Source organism: Anas platyrhynchos, chromosome 22 (genome assembly GCF_047663525.1).
Source record: "Anas platyrhynchos isolate ZD024472 breed Pekin duck chromosome 22, IASCAAS_PekinDuck_T2T, whole genome shotgun sequence".
In the NCBI taxonomy this organism is placed as follows: domain Eukaryota; kingdom Metazoa; phylum Chordata; class Aves; order Anseriformes; family Anatidae; genus Anas; species Anas platyrhynchos.
In genome coordinates, this window is record NC_092608.1 from 6105636 (window position 1) to 6119986 (window position 14351).

The 14351-nt window shown below is 54.3% G+C and overlaps 2 protein-coding genes across 2 annotated transcripts; both read right to left on the minus strand.

Moving 5' to 3' along the window:
• Positions 1 to 33: 33 nt before the first annotated feature.
• Positions 34 to 3312, minus strand: AGMAT (agmatinase (putative)). The gene is made up of 7 exons (XM_027443237.3): positions 2961 to 3312; positions 2666 to 2868; positions 2076 to 2124; positions 1781 to 1976; positions 1411 to 1590; positions 1080 to 1164; positions 34 to 298 (listed from the first exon to the last, which is right to left on the minus strand). The coding sequence occupies exons 1-7, from the start codon at positions 3233 to 3235 to the stop codon at positions 225 to 227; spliced, it is 1062 nt and encodes a 353-aa protein (XP_027299038.3). The 5' UTR covers positions 3236 to 3312; the 3' UTR covers positions 34 to 224.
• A 1094-nt stretch (positions 3313 to 4406) lies between these two features.
• PINK1 (PTEN induced kinase 1) lies at positions 4407 to 14243 on the minus strand. The gene is made up of 8 exons (XM_072027068.1): positions 13944 to 14243; positions 12498 to 12767; positions 11497 to 11600; positions 8914 to 9096; positions 7942 to 8105; positions 6650 to 6777; positions 5724 to 5960; positions 4407 to 5448 (listed from the first exon to the last, which is right to left on the minus strand). The coding sequence occupies exons 1-8, from the start codon at positions 14241 to 14243 to the stop codon at positions 5188 to 5190; spliced, it is 1647 nt and encodes a 548-aa protein (XP_071883169.1). The 3' UTR covers positions 4407 to 5187.
• Between the last annotated feature and the right edge of the window lie 108 nt (positions 14244 to 14351).

Below are 14351 nucleotides of genomic sequence, written 5' to 3' on the forward strand. Positions count from 1 at the left end.
AGACACCAGTAAATGCGCTGTTCAAAACCCATCTGCAGTTTAGGAGCTTGAAATTACCTCTTCTAGCAGGAAATGGCATTTATTCCGTACTGAAAAGCACGCGTTTGCTGCAAGTGGAGGAGAGAGCAGGATGTTGAAGGACTGAGGGCTCTTACAGTGTCTCTGGTGGTGCTGCTTTACCTTTATGACCTGCAAAGGAGCCCTGGGCCAGGCAGGAGCTGCCCTCACATTGTTTTCACTCCGGGAAGGACGCACAACATTTCAAACAGCAGATTGGCCCCTAAGAGGGCCGTGTTACCTACAAAAAGACAGAGAGAAAATAAATAACTAAATAAATAAAAACGAGGCTAGGAATGCTGACTGCTTTCACCCGCAGCACTCAGCCACCTCTGGCATTTCCCATTCTTGGCCCATTCCTAACGCTGGCGGGACGTCACCGTGCTCCTTTGCCCAGCCCTGCAGCCCTCCCAGATCTGCCTGTCCCTGCACCACCCTGCCCACGGCGCTGCCGGCTGCTGAAACCTCTGGTTTTGTTCACCAACGCCTTGCCTTGGAACAGAGGGGATGCACCACCGCTGTCACCCTGCAGAAGCACTTTACCCGCCGGCTTTATGTACCAAATTGATTTTTCAACATTGATTTTTCTTCACTTGCCCAGTTTTTGTTTTTTCACTTCTTTATCTGCCCCCTTTGAGACTGCTGCATCTCAACACTGCCAGTGCCACGCTGGCAACCCCCAGCCCGGCCGAGCTGCCCAACCTCTGCTGGCAAAGCACTTCCCAGGGCTGTGACCAGGGGACGGGGGACATTCAGCCCCCAAAGCCCATCGCTGCTTTGCATTTCCTTCAGTGTCCTCATGCAGCAAGCAGCTCCCAACGCTTGCCTTTTTGCCCCACTGATGTGGGATGACAATAAGAAGTCCTGACAGCTCCTAGCACGCTGTTCAGGGCATCACCCAGCGCCCGCTGCTTGGCTTTCAACACTAGGTGGCACCTAGCAAAAATAAAAGAGGGGCGCAAGCCCCTTCCCAGCCCCCAGGATGCTTTGCACAAACCCAAACGAGGCTTCTTTGGACTCACCGGAGACATCGTACATCGGTGCAACTTCCACAAGGTCGCATCCCACTATATTCAGCCCCTTGCAGCCACGAATAATCTCCAAAGCCTGAGAAGAAAACAGACTTGGGCTGAAGGAACACGTGTCTGGCCTAGCAGCTTGCTTTGGGCTCTGCTTCCCCCTTGCACAGAAGAGGGAAGCTGCCGAGGACCCAGCCTACACGGACGAAATTCGGTTATTTCCTACCTATGACCTCTAACGGCAGAGAAACATCCCCTTGAGAAGGCAGGGGGACATTTGGGGGTGACACAAGCGTCCCCTTCCCCTTGAGAAAAGCAGCTGAGCACCTCTCACCTGTGACGGCGTGAGCCCGGCTATCTCTGGTGTCCCAGTTCCCGGGGCGTAGGCAGGGTCCAGCCCATCGATATCGAAGCTGATGTAGACCGGCTTGGCCCCCATCTGCTGCCTCACCTCTGCCATCAGCGGCACCAGGGACTTGAACCAGCAATCCTCGGCCAGCACCACCCGAAAGCCCTGCAGGATGCATGAGATCAGCACTCACCCCCCAGCAAGGTGCAGCCCCAGCGAGGATTTATGGAAATGAGGCCAGGAGGCAGGAACCCTCCTCATTTTTGCACCCCTATTAACCCCGAGCAGCTTCCAGCTGGTGATTTCCCAGCTCTCGGAGCTGCTGGGGAGCGAAAGCAGCCGCGGCTGAGCTCACCTGGTCCCGGCAGTATTTGTAAGGGTCGGGGGCGTAGGAGGAGCCGCGGATGCCGATCTGAACCACGCGGCTGCAGTCCAGCAGCCCTTCGTCCACGCAGCGCCGGAACGGGGTCCCGTGGTAGATCTTCTCCCCCAGGGCCCTGTCGCCAGTGTCGGTGTGAGCATCCACGTGCACCAGCCCCACGGGGCCGTGTCTAGGCGAGACAGGGAAGGTCCATTAGCACCCATCCCGCACCTCGCAGCCCCAAATCCACCACGAGCCCATATTCCACATTTCCAGGTCAGAAACTCACTTTTCTGCCACGGCCTGCAGGATCGGGTACGTGATGGTGTGATCTCCACCTGCGGGAGGATGAGGAAGGGGATACAACACATGGCAAGAGGAGCTCGCCCTCGTTGTATTTGTTCTCTGGTGATTTTTTCCCCCCTTTGCATTTATACTGCACTCGTTTATACCCCTCAGAGGCAGGGCTGCGTTTCCTCAGGGAAACCCGAGGCTCCGTGGTGCAGGTTCCTTCCTCTCCTCCTTGGGAAAACAGGAGGAGCAGGAGGCCTGGAGATGTGTGACTGCGTTGGCACAGGAATCTCATGGTGTGGGACCCTTGGCACGGGTTGTAAATAAATGATTCACTCCCGAGGAACCTGTAACCCATAACTTGCCCCTTGTTACCCTACACACCGGCTTCCTTCAGTGATGCTGAGCTGTGACTGCTTCAGCACAGGCGTAAATCACGCCTCATGCAAATCAGCACACTGCAGGTGGCTCGTTTGGGGTGGAAACTTTTCAGAGGGACGCCCTGGGTCCTGCTCAGCAGGGCACCAAACGCACGTGGATGCCCCTGTGGTGTGGGAGGGGGGGACTGAGGTCCCCGAGGGTCCTTACCCAAGGTGAGGGGCACGCAGCCCGAGGCCACGATCTTCTGGAAGGCCTCGCGGATGAGGCGGCAGCTGGCGGGCAGGTTGTAGAGGTTCACGTTCACGTCTCCCACGTCAGCCACCAGGAGGGAGTCGAAAGGCGCCGCCCCAGTGCTGGCGTTGTGCCTCCTCACCATCGCCGACTCAGCACGGATCTGGCGCGGACCAAACCTGGGTGGGCAGAGTCAGGAGCAGAAGGAGCAGAGGAGGGAGGGCAGGAGGAGCAAAGCTCCAGCTCCTCTGACACCGCACCTCGTCCTTACCTGGCTCCCGGCCGGTTGGACGTGCCCGTGTCCAGGGGGACGCCGACGAAAGCTGCATCCAGCCCCTCTGCGGAGGCGCGGACGGGAAGCCTCAGCATGGAGCAGATCCCCACGGGCCGGGCCACGAACTCGGCGCTGGGGGGCACGTTGAAGCTCGAGCCCCAGCGGCGAGGGGCTCCCCTGCACGGAGCCGTGGGTGGCAGGCGGGGACCATGGCACAAGGCGGCTGCTGCAGGGGATGCGAGGAGCCGTGGAGCAGCGAGCAGGAGCCTCATCCTGCCCCCACAGCTCCCAGCCACCCTCTGCCCCACGCACGGCACGGCTGCGGAGCCCAGCCCCGTCCTGGCTCGACTGTCACAGCTGGGCCAGGAGCCAAGCGGCTGGGCCCTGTCACCCTCCTGGGGTTCAAAGTGCAGCAGGAGGGGCTGCACGTCCCCACGCCTGCCAACAAACCTCTTTCTGCTCCTCCCCAAGAGGAGCCTGACAGCAAGCAGCTTTGCCTCCCGCAAAGATGGTGGTGTTGGGGGATTAGCACGACTGGGAAACTGGAACCGTGCAGGGAAATGTCACGTGGACGAAAATGAAACAGAAAAGTCTGAACTCTGGAAAATTGTAGGTGCACAAGAGGCAAACGAGCAGCGGAATTAGGAATTTAAGAACAAGAGGCGGTGCAGCACAGCACGTTTTAGGCCGTTTGTAAGGACTGAGATGAAATGAGATCCTTTCAAGGGGAAGCAGGGCTCCTCTCTGCAGCTCGCACAGCAAATGCGTGATAGATGGCGCAGATCAAACCCCGGCTGGCCTAACAACATCCTGAAATCAGAGCAGGTGCTGGCTGGGGGCCACGGGAGAGCAGCACAGCTCTGCACGCCCACTCACAGCTCTGAACTGGTGACACTCTTCCAGGTTGGCTTCCGACCAAGATTTACAAGTTCTTTTTTTCCTGAAACTTTATTTTTCCCACCCAAGGGGTCATTTTCCGTGCTTGCCAGGGATCCGTGCTCTTTGCTGAGCCTTCGTTACAGGCCCAGCAGCGTGCTGTGCTCACACCGTGTTTCTAAATCGGGCATTCGGTGACTTCACTGCGCTGCCAGTTGACTTCCCGGCATTTTTGCTGGGCCAGCACGCAGCTTTCTCTTGCTAGGTCATAAAATGAGCAGGGCCAGTCCCTGGCAGGTGGTTTTGTACCGCCACTGAACCAGAGAGACTGCAAGAGCAGTCAGAGGGGCACAAATACGCACATGGACGAGGCAGGGGCTGCTCCTCAGGCAGGAGAGAGCTCACTTGGCAGGAAACTCCTCTTGGGAGAATAAAGGAACTCGTTCCAGACTGGACTGGAAAAGCTGGATGATTTTTTAGGACACCACTGCCTGCCTCACAAGCCTCCAGTCCAAGATCTGGATCTGGTGAACAGAGACAGACGAGATTTAGAGAACCCACTCAGCATCAGAGCTTAATCACCCATTTATTGTGCAACCAGCATCAACAACATCCTCCCCCAGTTCCTCTGAACACCGTTACAGACGCGAACTCAAAGGATGTTCTCATTAACACGACCGTTAGTGTCCCAGCGCTGGGGTCTCTGTGCTCCCCAATCAAAGGGTGTTAGTTCCTTGTTCATCAGAAAAAACAAGCATGTCAAACAGACCAGCATCACAAGAGACTTGTTAAACTGCACTGCTCAGCACCTCTGCAGGAGGCTTTGAGGCTGCCATTATGTTATAGATATGACTATAAATATAGCAAGAGGTGTCTGTGGCTGCAGAGGAGTATGATCAGAAGAGAAGCAAGGCTCACAAGTGTTTCCCTAAGAGAAGGAAGGTTTTCCTATGTCCTTTTGTCAGTTCAGCTTTCTTCACATGTTGTTTAACTCCATGATGCTTCCGTGTGGAGAGCAGCTACACCTTACCTCCTTCCACACAGCTCGCTTCACTCAGCTTGTGACTTCCAAGTCAACTGTGAATTCCCAAATGGAATCAAAACCATCCACTTACCCCAGGACACCTGCACGTTCTGCAAACCCTCACTGGAGGAGTAACGAGGCAAAGACACAGCCCCTAGCAGCGTACTAGTGCACTACAGATAACACTCGACCTCCTTAACACAGGCCTGCAGATTTTCCCCCTGAAGTACTACAGGATTCCGCGCAGACAGAGAAGACAAATTCCTATGTGCTTTTAGAAAGTGCCATTTATCTCCTGCGCGGTCACGCCCCGTGTTGTACTCCTCACCCAGCCTGGTTTCTCAAGGCCAGCAACAAGAAAATTGCTGCCCAGAGGTCTTCGTAGTCGAGGTTTGCGAAGAAGCACATCTTCATTTTGGTTTCCACCCGGCTTTTATCCACCAGTCCGTCCAGGAGCAAAGTGGCCGCGGACTGGCACAGAAGCCAGGCAACCATCTGATCGGGTTTCAGGGTCTTGGGTGCTAGAACACTTTCACCCCAGAGGCTTAAGTGAAGCACGTTAGCAGCAACTCTAGCAGACAGTCTCTGTAAAAGGAGTGAGAGGGAGAATTAGCTCATCCAGCTGCACTCAGGACAAACCATGTCACATTTACTGTGCCAGAAGTACCTCCTCCGAGGCACTGCATGGTCCCGTGAACAAAAAAGCCCTTTGTTAACATTATCACCAGGCAGCTGCATGTAAACCCCAATTCAAGGTCCAGTCACTGATGCAAACATCTGCAGAAATCCCTGCAACTATTCAGGGAACTGCCTGCAGAAACCTGCACTTGGTCTTCCATCCAGGTAAAAGAGCTCCTCACCTTGTTGGGATCCCTCTGAAGCAGCAGCTTTACCACCTGCTTCACCTCCAGGGGCACGCGATCGGGCAGGCTCGGCAGCTGATCCTCACGGTAACTTCTGCTTTCCAGGGTCGAGTCCCCGTGGCCGTAGAAAGGATTTGCCAGGCCGAGGATTTCGTAGGCGATTGCTCCCACAGCCCAGGCGTCAGCTTTGCTGTAGTTGATCACCGTGCCTGGACCTGGCGATGCCGTGATCACCTGTGTGAGAAATCCCCAGAGATGGGGAAGCCAGAATAAAGAGCTCTGAATAAATATTTCCTAGGCATGCTCCGGGCCTTCAGTGCTGCTCAGCCCGCCAGGACACTGGGGAGATTTTTGGCCATTGCATCCTGGCTTTAGCAGTTACCTCTGACTAACATTCACACCAGGGCCCTAGGGATGTTTCATTTGGGATTTAAGAGGCAGGAGATGTGGATGATTTTGCCAACAAATGCTCAGCACGGGGCCGAGCAGGATGCGTTTTGTTAACGCCCAGGTGTTTAACAACAGCAGCTCAAGGTAGAACATGCTGCTGCTTTACAGTCACGGCTCTCCAAGGGGAGAGAGGGATGAGAACACTGCCATAGCAACACGCTAGAGGTAACGCACTGCACGGACAGGTGAGTCAGTCAGCACAAACAGCTACAAAATCCCTGACTTGATTGCAGTGGATTTCAGATCACAAAAGACCACGGAAGAATTTTAATTTGTTGGCATGTGCATAGAGGGGAAGTTCGGGCACAAATAGCAGCGAAGTGCTGTGCACGCAGCCCCTCCACTATTCACTCCTAGACCTAACCCCACCCTTTTCCACGTTCTGATCACAGCCTCCACAGCCCGCTGCTGAAACTTTTACCCCCAGCAGAATCCCGCAGCCAGCGACACCAAGTTACTGCAGGAGGACTTACCTCGGGTGCCATAAGACAGCCGTTGCCACCCCGATCCACGTACGAGCTGGTGAAAGGCAGCCTCAGGCCGATGCTGTCGTCTGCCAGGCAGCAACCAAAGTCTGTGATCACCAGCCAGGGGCAGCCAGCTGCAAAGGACAGAGGGCAGCAGGGTTAGTGTGTGGTTCAGCATGACCACACGCTGTTCTCCTGCTTCTTCTCTATATTATTAGGAGAAAAATTGGCTTTATTGAAGTAAAACGTGTTCTTCCATTTCCCCGTCAGAGGGCTTCATTTCTCTCCACGGAATGTGTGCCTGACAAAGCATTGCAGGTGTCGTAACAAGGGCATGTAAAATTAACTGATAAATGACAGAGGAATCTTTTCATTTTTCCACTTTTGTTCTTACCTATAGCAAAAGCCATAGACAAAGACACACACTTAACTCTAGCAAAAAAGGCTGGGGCTTAGTTATCAGCTTTTTGCATCGGTCAACAATTCTTGTCCCAGTGACAAATCAAACATTGCAAAGTAGAATCATTACTTCTCCAGACTCTGGTATGGAAAAATCAATGCTTTAAATCATTCCTAACCACATTCAGAGCTCCAGAGAAGCTTTTCCTTCAAGAAGAGAAAGAAGGCATTAGTATCGCTGAAAATCTTCCAGTACTGCTCTACCAAGACCTTTAATTACACAGGTCTGGCTGCCTGCTATTGTTTCCTGCCCATATGAATCTCAGTCATGCTGAAAAAGAGCTCAGGTAATTAAAATCTTGGTTGAACTGGACAAGATGATGAAAATGCTGCTTTTGGCTTTCACACTGCCAGTCCTCCTTCCTTCCAACCGACATTTAATCAGCACAGGGTGCAGCGCCACCGACCTGATTGCAAGGTGGGGTTTTTAGAAGCACTCTGCGGTGTTCTGCTAGTAAGGAAAGACAGAGCCAAGAACCTGCAGCCAAGGCACCTCCATCCCCATGAATGTGGTGGCAGTGAATGTCTCTGTGCCAAGCCAACATGGCTTTGCTCATGCAATGAGGGCTTGGTGCACCTCTCCCTCTGATTACAGCACCACGGCCCATTAAAATCTGTTTTAATGACCCAAAACCTGAGGCACACACGTGATAAATGACATCCACGCTGCTGCAGTGACAGAAAGAGCAAAACTAATGAGCAACCTGGAGATCCCTGAAAAGCTCTGATGCTCCTTTTATCCCTAAAGGCACACCTGGGTTGGGACTTCCCTGAGTGCCTCCGCTGGCACCACTTCTGCCTCTGACTTCACCATCGCCCAGACCCGGCGCTCTGCCTACCTGAATCGAGTTCCACCAGGATGTTGTCAGACTTGAGGTCTCTGTGCGCTATCCCGTGGCGAACAAGATGGTCCACGCCTTCCAACAGCTGTAAAATCATCATGGTGGAGAGACGAGCATCCGGACTGTTGTCCCTCAAATACTGGCGCAGGGTGCAGGGATAACTAGTGGGAACGAGGAGAACATCTGCGTCAGTGCCCTGCAATCCTCCTGCTTCCAGCTCAGCCTCGGTGCTGGCGGGCTGGGGACACAGCACCCTGACCCCTGCCATGCTCCTCCTGCACTCTGTGATGCCTTCCCACCTCCTAGTCTCAACTTCCCACCTCTCCCCTGCTTGCTGTTCTCAAATCCTGCTTTACAACATCCACCACTGGGTTTTTCAGGCTCCTGCACAACCCTACGGCTGCAATTAAATCTCCTCTCAGCAGGGTGAGGGTCTCCCAGGTCCTTCTGTACAGGTTTTATGCTGTGCATGGGAGGGGCCAGATTAATAATGCAGACTGTATGAGCAAAACAAGGAGATGCACAAGGCAGGAGAAAGAACACACTCTTGAAATACAGAGGACAGAGTGCTTCTCCACCTGAGGGCAGAACACAATAGTGCGGAATGCAAGGTGGGTTTGTGTCGATGCCACAGCCACACCCAGTAAGGGCAGAACCCAACCGAGCCACCCTAATGAAGCACTAACGAATCTCATTACTGATTCTGCTGTCTCCAGCTAGGGGCAAAGTTCAGACTTCAAAGGGCAGATGAACAGGGACAAGTGCAGCATTCCTTACATCAATTTGGGGCAGCTGTCCAAAAGGACAGCTTGTCTCGATGTCCAACAAGAGCTAAAACCTCCAAAACTTGGAGCAGGCCTCAGGAAGCACGTTCCCAAGCATGCACATGGTTCCTGGCAGCAACCCAGGCCAAATCCTTACAAGGACCCCACACAGCGGCATGCACAGGCTCACACAGCCCCCACCTACTTCTTCATCACCAAGAAGAGCGTGCGGCTGTGGCCGATGCCTCTGGGGTTCAGGCTCAGTGGAAGAACATCGGGATAGTCCGTGAAGGCTCCAGGCAGCAGCGGGACAGAGGACGTGAAGGCTCGGATCACCTGGATTATGTTTGGATGAGGCTGCAGCTTCTTCCTCCTGAGGACAGGTTTCCTGCGCAGAAGTGGACGTACCAAGAGTTACAATCATCTCCTGTTCGTTTTTCATTTAGCACACGTGCATCTCTGTTCCCTCCGAGTTTATTTTTTATTACTCCCTCCACTAATTTTAGTGGAGAGCTGATGAAAAATTAGCCCTCCAACAACAGGCTCCAGTGCAGAACAGGCAGGGAGCACCGGGGCTGCCCGGTGCAGGTTACAGGCCTGCACACTGAGCCAAATACCCACATTCCTGGAAACCTCAGGGTTACAAAGAGCACTGACAGCAACCTCACCGCCCTCGTGGCCAAATTCCAACCCCCCACCTCTGTCAACATTTTCCACAGTGCTGCAGAACAGCCCCAGCTCCAGCAGGCCAACCGCAGCGGTGGGCAGGTCCCAGCAGCTTCTGTACAGTTTCAAACACCCGTGGTTTTTTTTTTTGTTTTTTTTTTTGCACCCTGGCAGTTCCCAGAGCAAACCCAGCTGTCATCCCCAGCACAGAGCTCCTGCACGGGGTACTCGGGCTGATACTTCACCCCTGGCTGTCAGGAAGACACTGTAACTGGATTTCCCACACTGAGGGAAGAACAGGATATACTGGTACCGCACCCGCGCTGCCAAGGAAGCTCTGAAGGAAATGCTGACTGGCAACAGGCAGCCTTTCATTTCAGTCAAGCCCCAGCTGCCTTTTTATGCTCCTGACAAAGGTGGGTTAGTCACAGGCTGCATCCTGGATCAAAAAGGAGCTTCTGAGAATGGAAAAATAAATAATAACAACTAAAAAAAAGCTTTGCTAAGCAAAAGAGGTCACATTCTCACTAGCCACATCACCTCGGGCCCTCTGTTACGTGGCACAGGCAGGAAGCATTCAGTGCCACGAAGGCAGGTTACCTCCACACACTGCAGAGCAGAGCTCTCCTCCCCTGAATGTCAAACATCTCTTTGGCTTGCCTGTTGCGTCCTCAGGCTAGCAACGCAGCAAGCAGCATTCATTATTCATTTGTATTGGCAGCCGGGACGTATTTGAAATGTAAATCAGACAATCTGGACTGCAGACTGCATTGTTTCCGTTTGGAGAAAAAAAAAAGGCACATTTTTGAACAAAAAGATGGTTAAACTCATGATAATTTAAAAGCTCCTGTGCAGTTTGCCACCTTTATGCTGTCTGCCCACCTCTCACTCAGGTAAAGGAGGGGTAACGCAGTCGTTTTCCATCTGCTTTCTCACCAGCTTTTATTTGCTTTGCCCATTTAGTGACCAGCAGCTCCTGCCTCCCTTCCCTGCACCCAGTTTCGAACCCAAGCAGGGGCAGGCCCAGTTTTAACACAGTGCCAAATCAGTGCAGATCGTGGCTGTTTACTTTTGTAATTAAAAAGCTACCTTTTTTTTTTTTTTTAAACAAAGTTAACACTTGCAGATACCAAAAGGTTCTGTGCATTTTACACCCAGGCAAACAAAGGCACAGAAGCTCCTGGCCGTGGTCCCGTCAGAGCACTTCCAGGACCCAAAGCAGACAGGGCCCTGACCACCCCCATCCTTTTGGTGGTCAATGTTAACACAGCAACAGGTGGCTTGGTAGTGAAACCAGCACTGCTACTAGTAATGCAAACCATAAATGCTTATTTGATCTAAACAAAAGATAGTTTGGATAAATATTACGGGTATTTGGGAGATTTTTGCTAGGTGAACAGTTTGGAAGCTAAGGGAAATACCATTGAAATCCAGCATAATCAGTAAAATATCTGAAGTGACTGAAAAAGGTAACTGGAGATTAGTAAAGGGACCAATCAGATGAATAAAGGGGCTGTGATTATAGAAGATGGAATACACCTTTATCCAATTAATATGAAGATAACTGATGATTACGAGTATATTATGCAAATGTGTGTCTGTGTGAGCAAATCAAACCAGGTTAGATTTGGGCAGACACGCCCCTAACTTCAGCGCCAAACAGAAGCACCTTCATGTAATCCCTTTGTGGTTGTGTCTTCACAAACGCCAACCCTTTTGACACCCTTCTAGCCTAAGCCATCAAGCCCGGAGGGAAGTGCAGAGCCGTGACACAGCACTGCTCCTCAAAGAAAACCAGGCTGTGAAATTACTCTTTGAATGGCAGCACTGCTAGTCTGTTCCCTCACCGTGCCAGAGGGAAACCTCCAGGACAGCCAGAAGCACGCTCCTGCCTGACATTTGTCTGAGGCACTTGTGAAAGCATCACCACGTGGATAAAAACAAACACATGCATCAACTAACCGCAAACTTTTGTGTTCACTTATTCCCAAGAACTATTACAGAAACCTCTGGCTGCCTCCTCCCCAGTACTGAGGTGCTGCAAGGGAAACTGATGGAGGAAGACGGGTGAAATGAGCACGCGGAGCTGTGAGCACTGCTGCCACTTCCACAACTACCCTACCTGCGGCACGAGACAGCTCCGTATTCTCCGGCTAAGGCGGTCCGGGTGGCTGGAACGAGCTCACGGCCCATGGCATCCAGGATGGCTTCACTCGAAGAACCAGCCTGCAACAAGGTCACAGCACGCTAGGGGCAAAGCCTTGGCTCCCAAATCACCCCACCCCCAGAGCAGATCATCCGGCTGGCGCTGTGCCTGAATGAAGTTAAATTGTGGGATAGAACGAAGGGACTCCCTTCGCTGCTTTGAGAAGCCAGGGAAGGTAATTAACGGCTCGGAGGATTTATCAGAGGATGTGGTGAGGCCTCTACTTGCAGGAAGAAGCCTGTTCAGCTCTTTAAATGCACCCTCTAATTCAACCACAAAAAAATAAACAACCAAAAAAGCTCAAGGAACCTGCGCTTATGAAGCCCACGGGATTCCAGATGTTGGCATTGAGGAAAACTCTTTGAGAACATCCACCCATCACATCCAACACCACAAACACCCTTCAGCAAAAGACACATTTTTTTTATGTGGGGAATAGTGGGGACGAGGGCGTGGGTCACCTGGGCTGGGAAACACTGACACAGCTCCTGCCTGACCTCACCACAGAGGACTGGTGAGTGCTGAACTTCCCACCTGCTCTGTGACAGAGAATCTATTTCTGTCCTGCTGCTGACGGGGAAGCAGACTCCCAGGGCACTGGTAGCAGTGTTGTTTTTTTTTCCAGTGCCTCCTAGCTCACGACAGCCAGCTTCCAGAAGGCATTTTCTGCCAGCAGCACTGCCTCTGTGACCACCAACTGCCCCAAGAGCAGCTCAAACACCACGGAGACAGAGTCCAGAAGGATAACAGCCGTTAATTACGTGCTCCATGAGCATTCCCCAGCCACCGGCGTCACAGCACCAGCAGCTTTGTTTTGACCCCTTCGTCCCGAGTTACATAATCAGAGCTTTCAAAGCTTAAAGCCTTAAACATTTCGCCCAGGTGACAGAGGAGGAGATTACGATCGGGCTCCTTACCGAGATGTTCCACATCATTTTGATGGCTAACGGGAAAGCCTCCTTCTGCTGGGGTTTGTCTGCGGGTTGCTCTCCCAGGGCTGGCCCCTCTCCGGCAAGGCGGCCGCTCCCCTGGCCATCAGGAGGCAAGGGAATAGCTGCCTCGTACACAGCCGCGCTGCAGCCCTTCCCCAGGGGCTGCCCGATGAGATATTCCTCCAGCCTGAAGCCTCGCCAGCGGAACGAGCTCAGTGGATTTTTCTGCGCCTTGTTCTTCCTGATGAACACCGTCTGGAAAGCACAAAAAGGACAGAAATTAAGTTTTTTTTAGAAGAGAGGCAGCAAGGGCCAGCACAGGGGCTCGGAGAAATATCCTTGGGGTTACAGCACAAAGCAGGCATTTTGTGACACCTCATGTTCAACCTGAGCAGGCTGGGACTCTCCAAGCCACCAGCCCAGCAGTAATGTAGTAAATCGAATAAATGTCTCTGCCCTCAGGGCGAGGAGACCTCAGGCTGATCTACACCCAGTGGGTCACTGTAAACCACTGTAACTACAGGGGAAATGCTCAGCAGACAGCGTGGTTTTATCTAAAACAAGATATCCCTTAAAAAAACATTACCAAAGGGGCCCCTCCCAAGGGTGCTGCAGGTACAGGGGAAGAGGAACAGGGAGGAGGAGCCACTCACGGGGCTGGAACACCAACAGTGTTTTCTGACGTCTCACTGAATGCTCCCAAAGCGAGACTCGCTGCTATAGGGCCCCTGAGCACCCCTGACACCTGCCTGGCCCTGCTGGGGAATGGGGCTGTGGAGGGGGGCAGCAACACCCAGCACGGGCTGGGGGAGCCCAAAGCCCGGTGGGGGCACCCCAGAGAAAAGCAGCACCCGTGGAGGAAGGTGGGATGCAACCAGGGTGTGGGGAGGCCACAGGTCTGCTCCTACCCCTGGAAAACCCAAAAGTGAGCTGACAGCACCCAGCACGACCCCTGCACACACACACACACACCACCGGGTCCTGGCCCCGAGCCCCTCAGGGGGCTCCCCAAAACCCTGAGGCTTCCAAGAGGGCCCTGAGGGGCTCCTGGGGGTTGGGGGGGAGCCCTCAGAGCCCTAAGCCCCTCAGGAGGGCCTCGGGGAGCTCCCCCTGACCCTGAAGCCTCCAGTAGGACTCTGAGGGCTCCCCCCTACCCCCAACCCCTCCTAAGGGCCCTGGGGGGCTCCTGAGGGCTCCCCCCAGCACCAAACCCCTCAGGGGGCTCCCCCCAACCCGAAAGCCTCCAGGAGGGCCCCAAAGGCTTCCCCCAGCCCTGAGGGACTCCTGAGGGCTCCCCCTGACCCCCAGCCCCTCAGGAAGCCCCCAGGAGGCTCCCCCCAACCCTGAAGCCTCCAGAAGGACTCCGCGGGCTCCCCCCAACCCCAAACCCCTCAGGAAGGCCCCGATCCCCCCTCAATATCCCCGTCCCACCTGGATGCTCCCACAGGCCGCCTCAGCCCGGCGCCGCTCCTCCAGCCGCGGCTCGGCCAGCGCCAGCCCCAGCGCCAGGGCCAGGCAGGGACCGCGGTGGCCCCGCCGAGCCGCAGCCGCCAGCCCGGCCACGGGGCGACGGAAGAAGGAGGAGAAGGAGAAAGACGAAAAAAGGGCAGAGGGAGGCCGGGGGGGAGCCCAGGGGCCGGCCGGGGCCGGGGGGGGGCGGTGAGGGGCGGCGGCGGCGGCGCCGCGGGGCAGCAGGCGGAGAGCGCGGGCGAGGAGCAACCGCAGCGCCATGGCGGGAACGGGGCGGGAACGGGGGGCGGGAACGGGGAGGTGCAGGGGGTGGTGCTGCACGGGGCGGTGCTGCATGGGGCGGTGGTGCACGCACTGGTGGTGCACGGT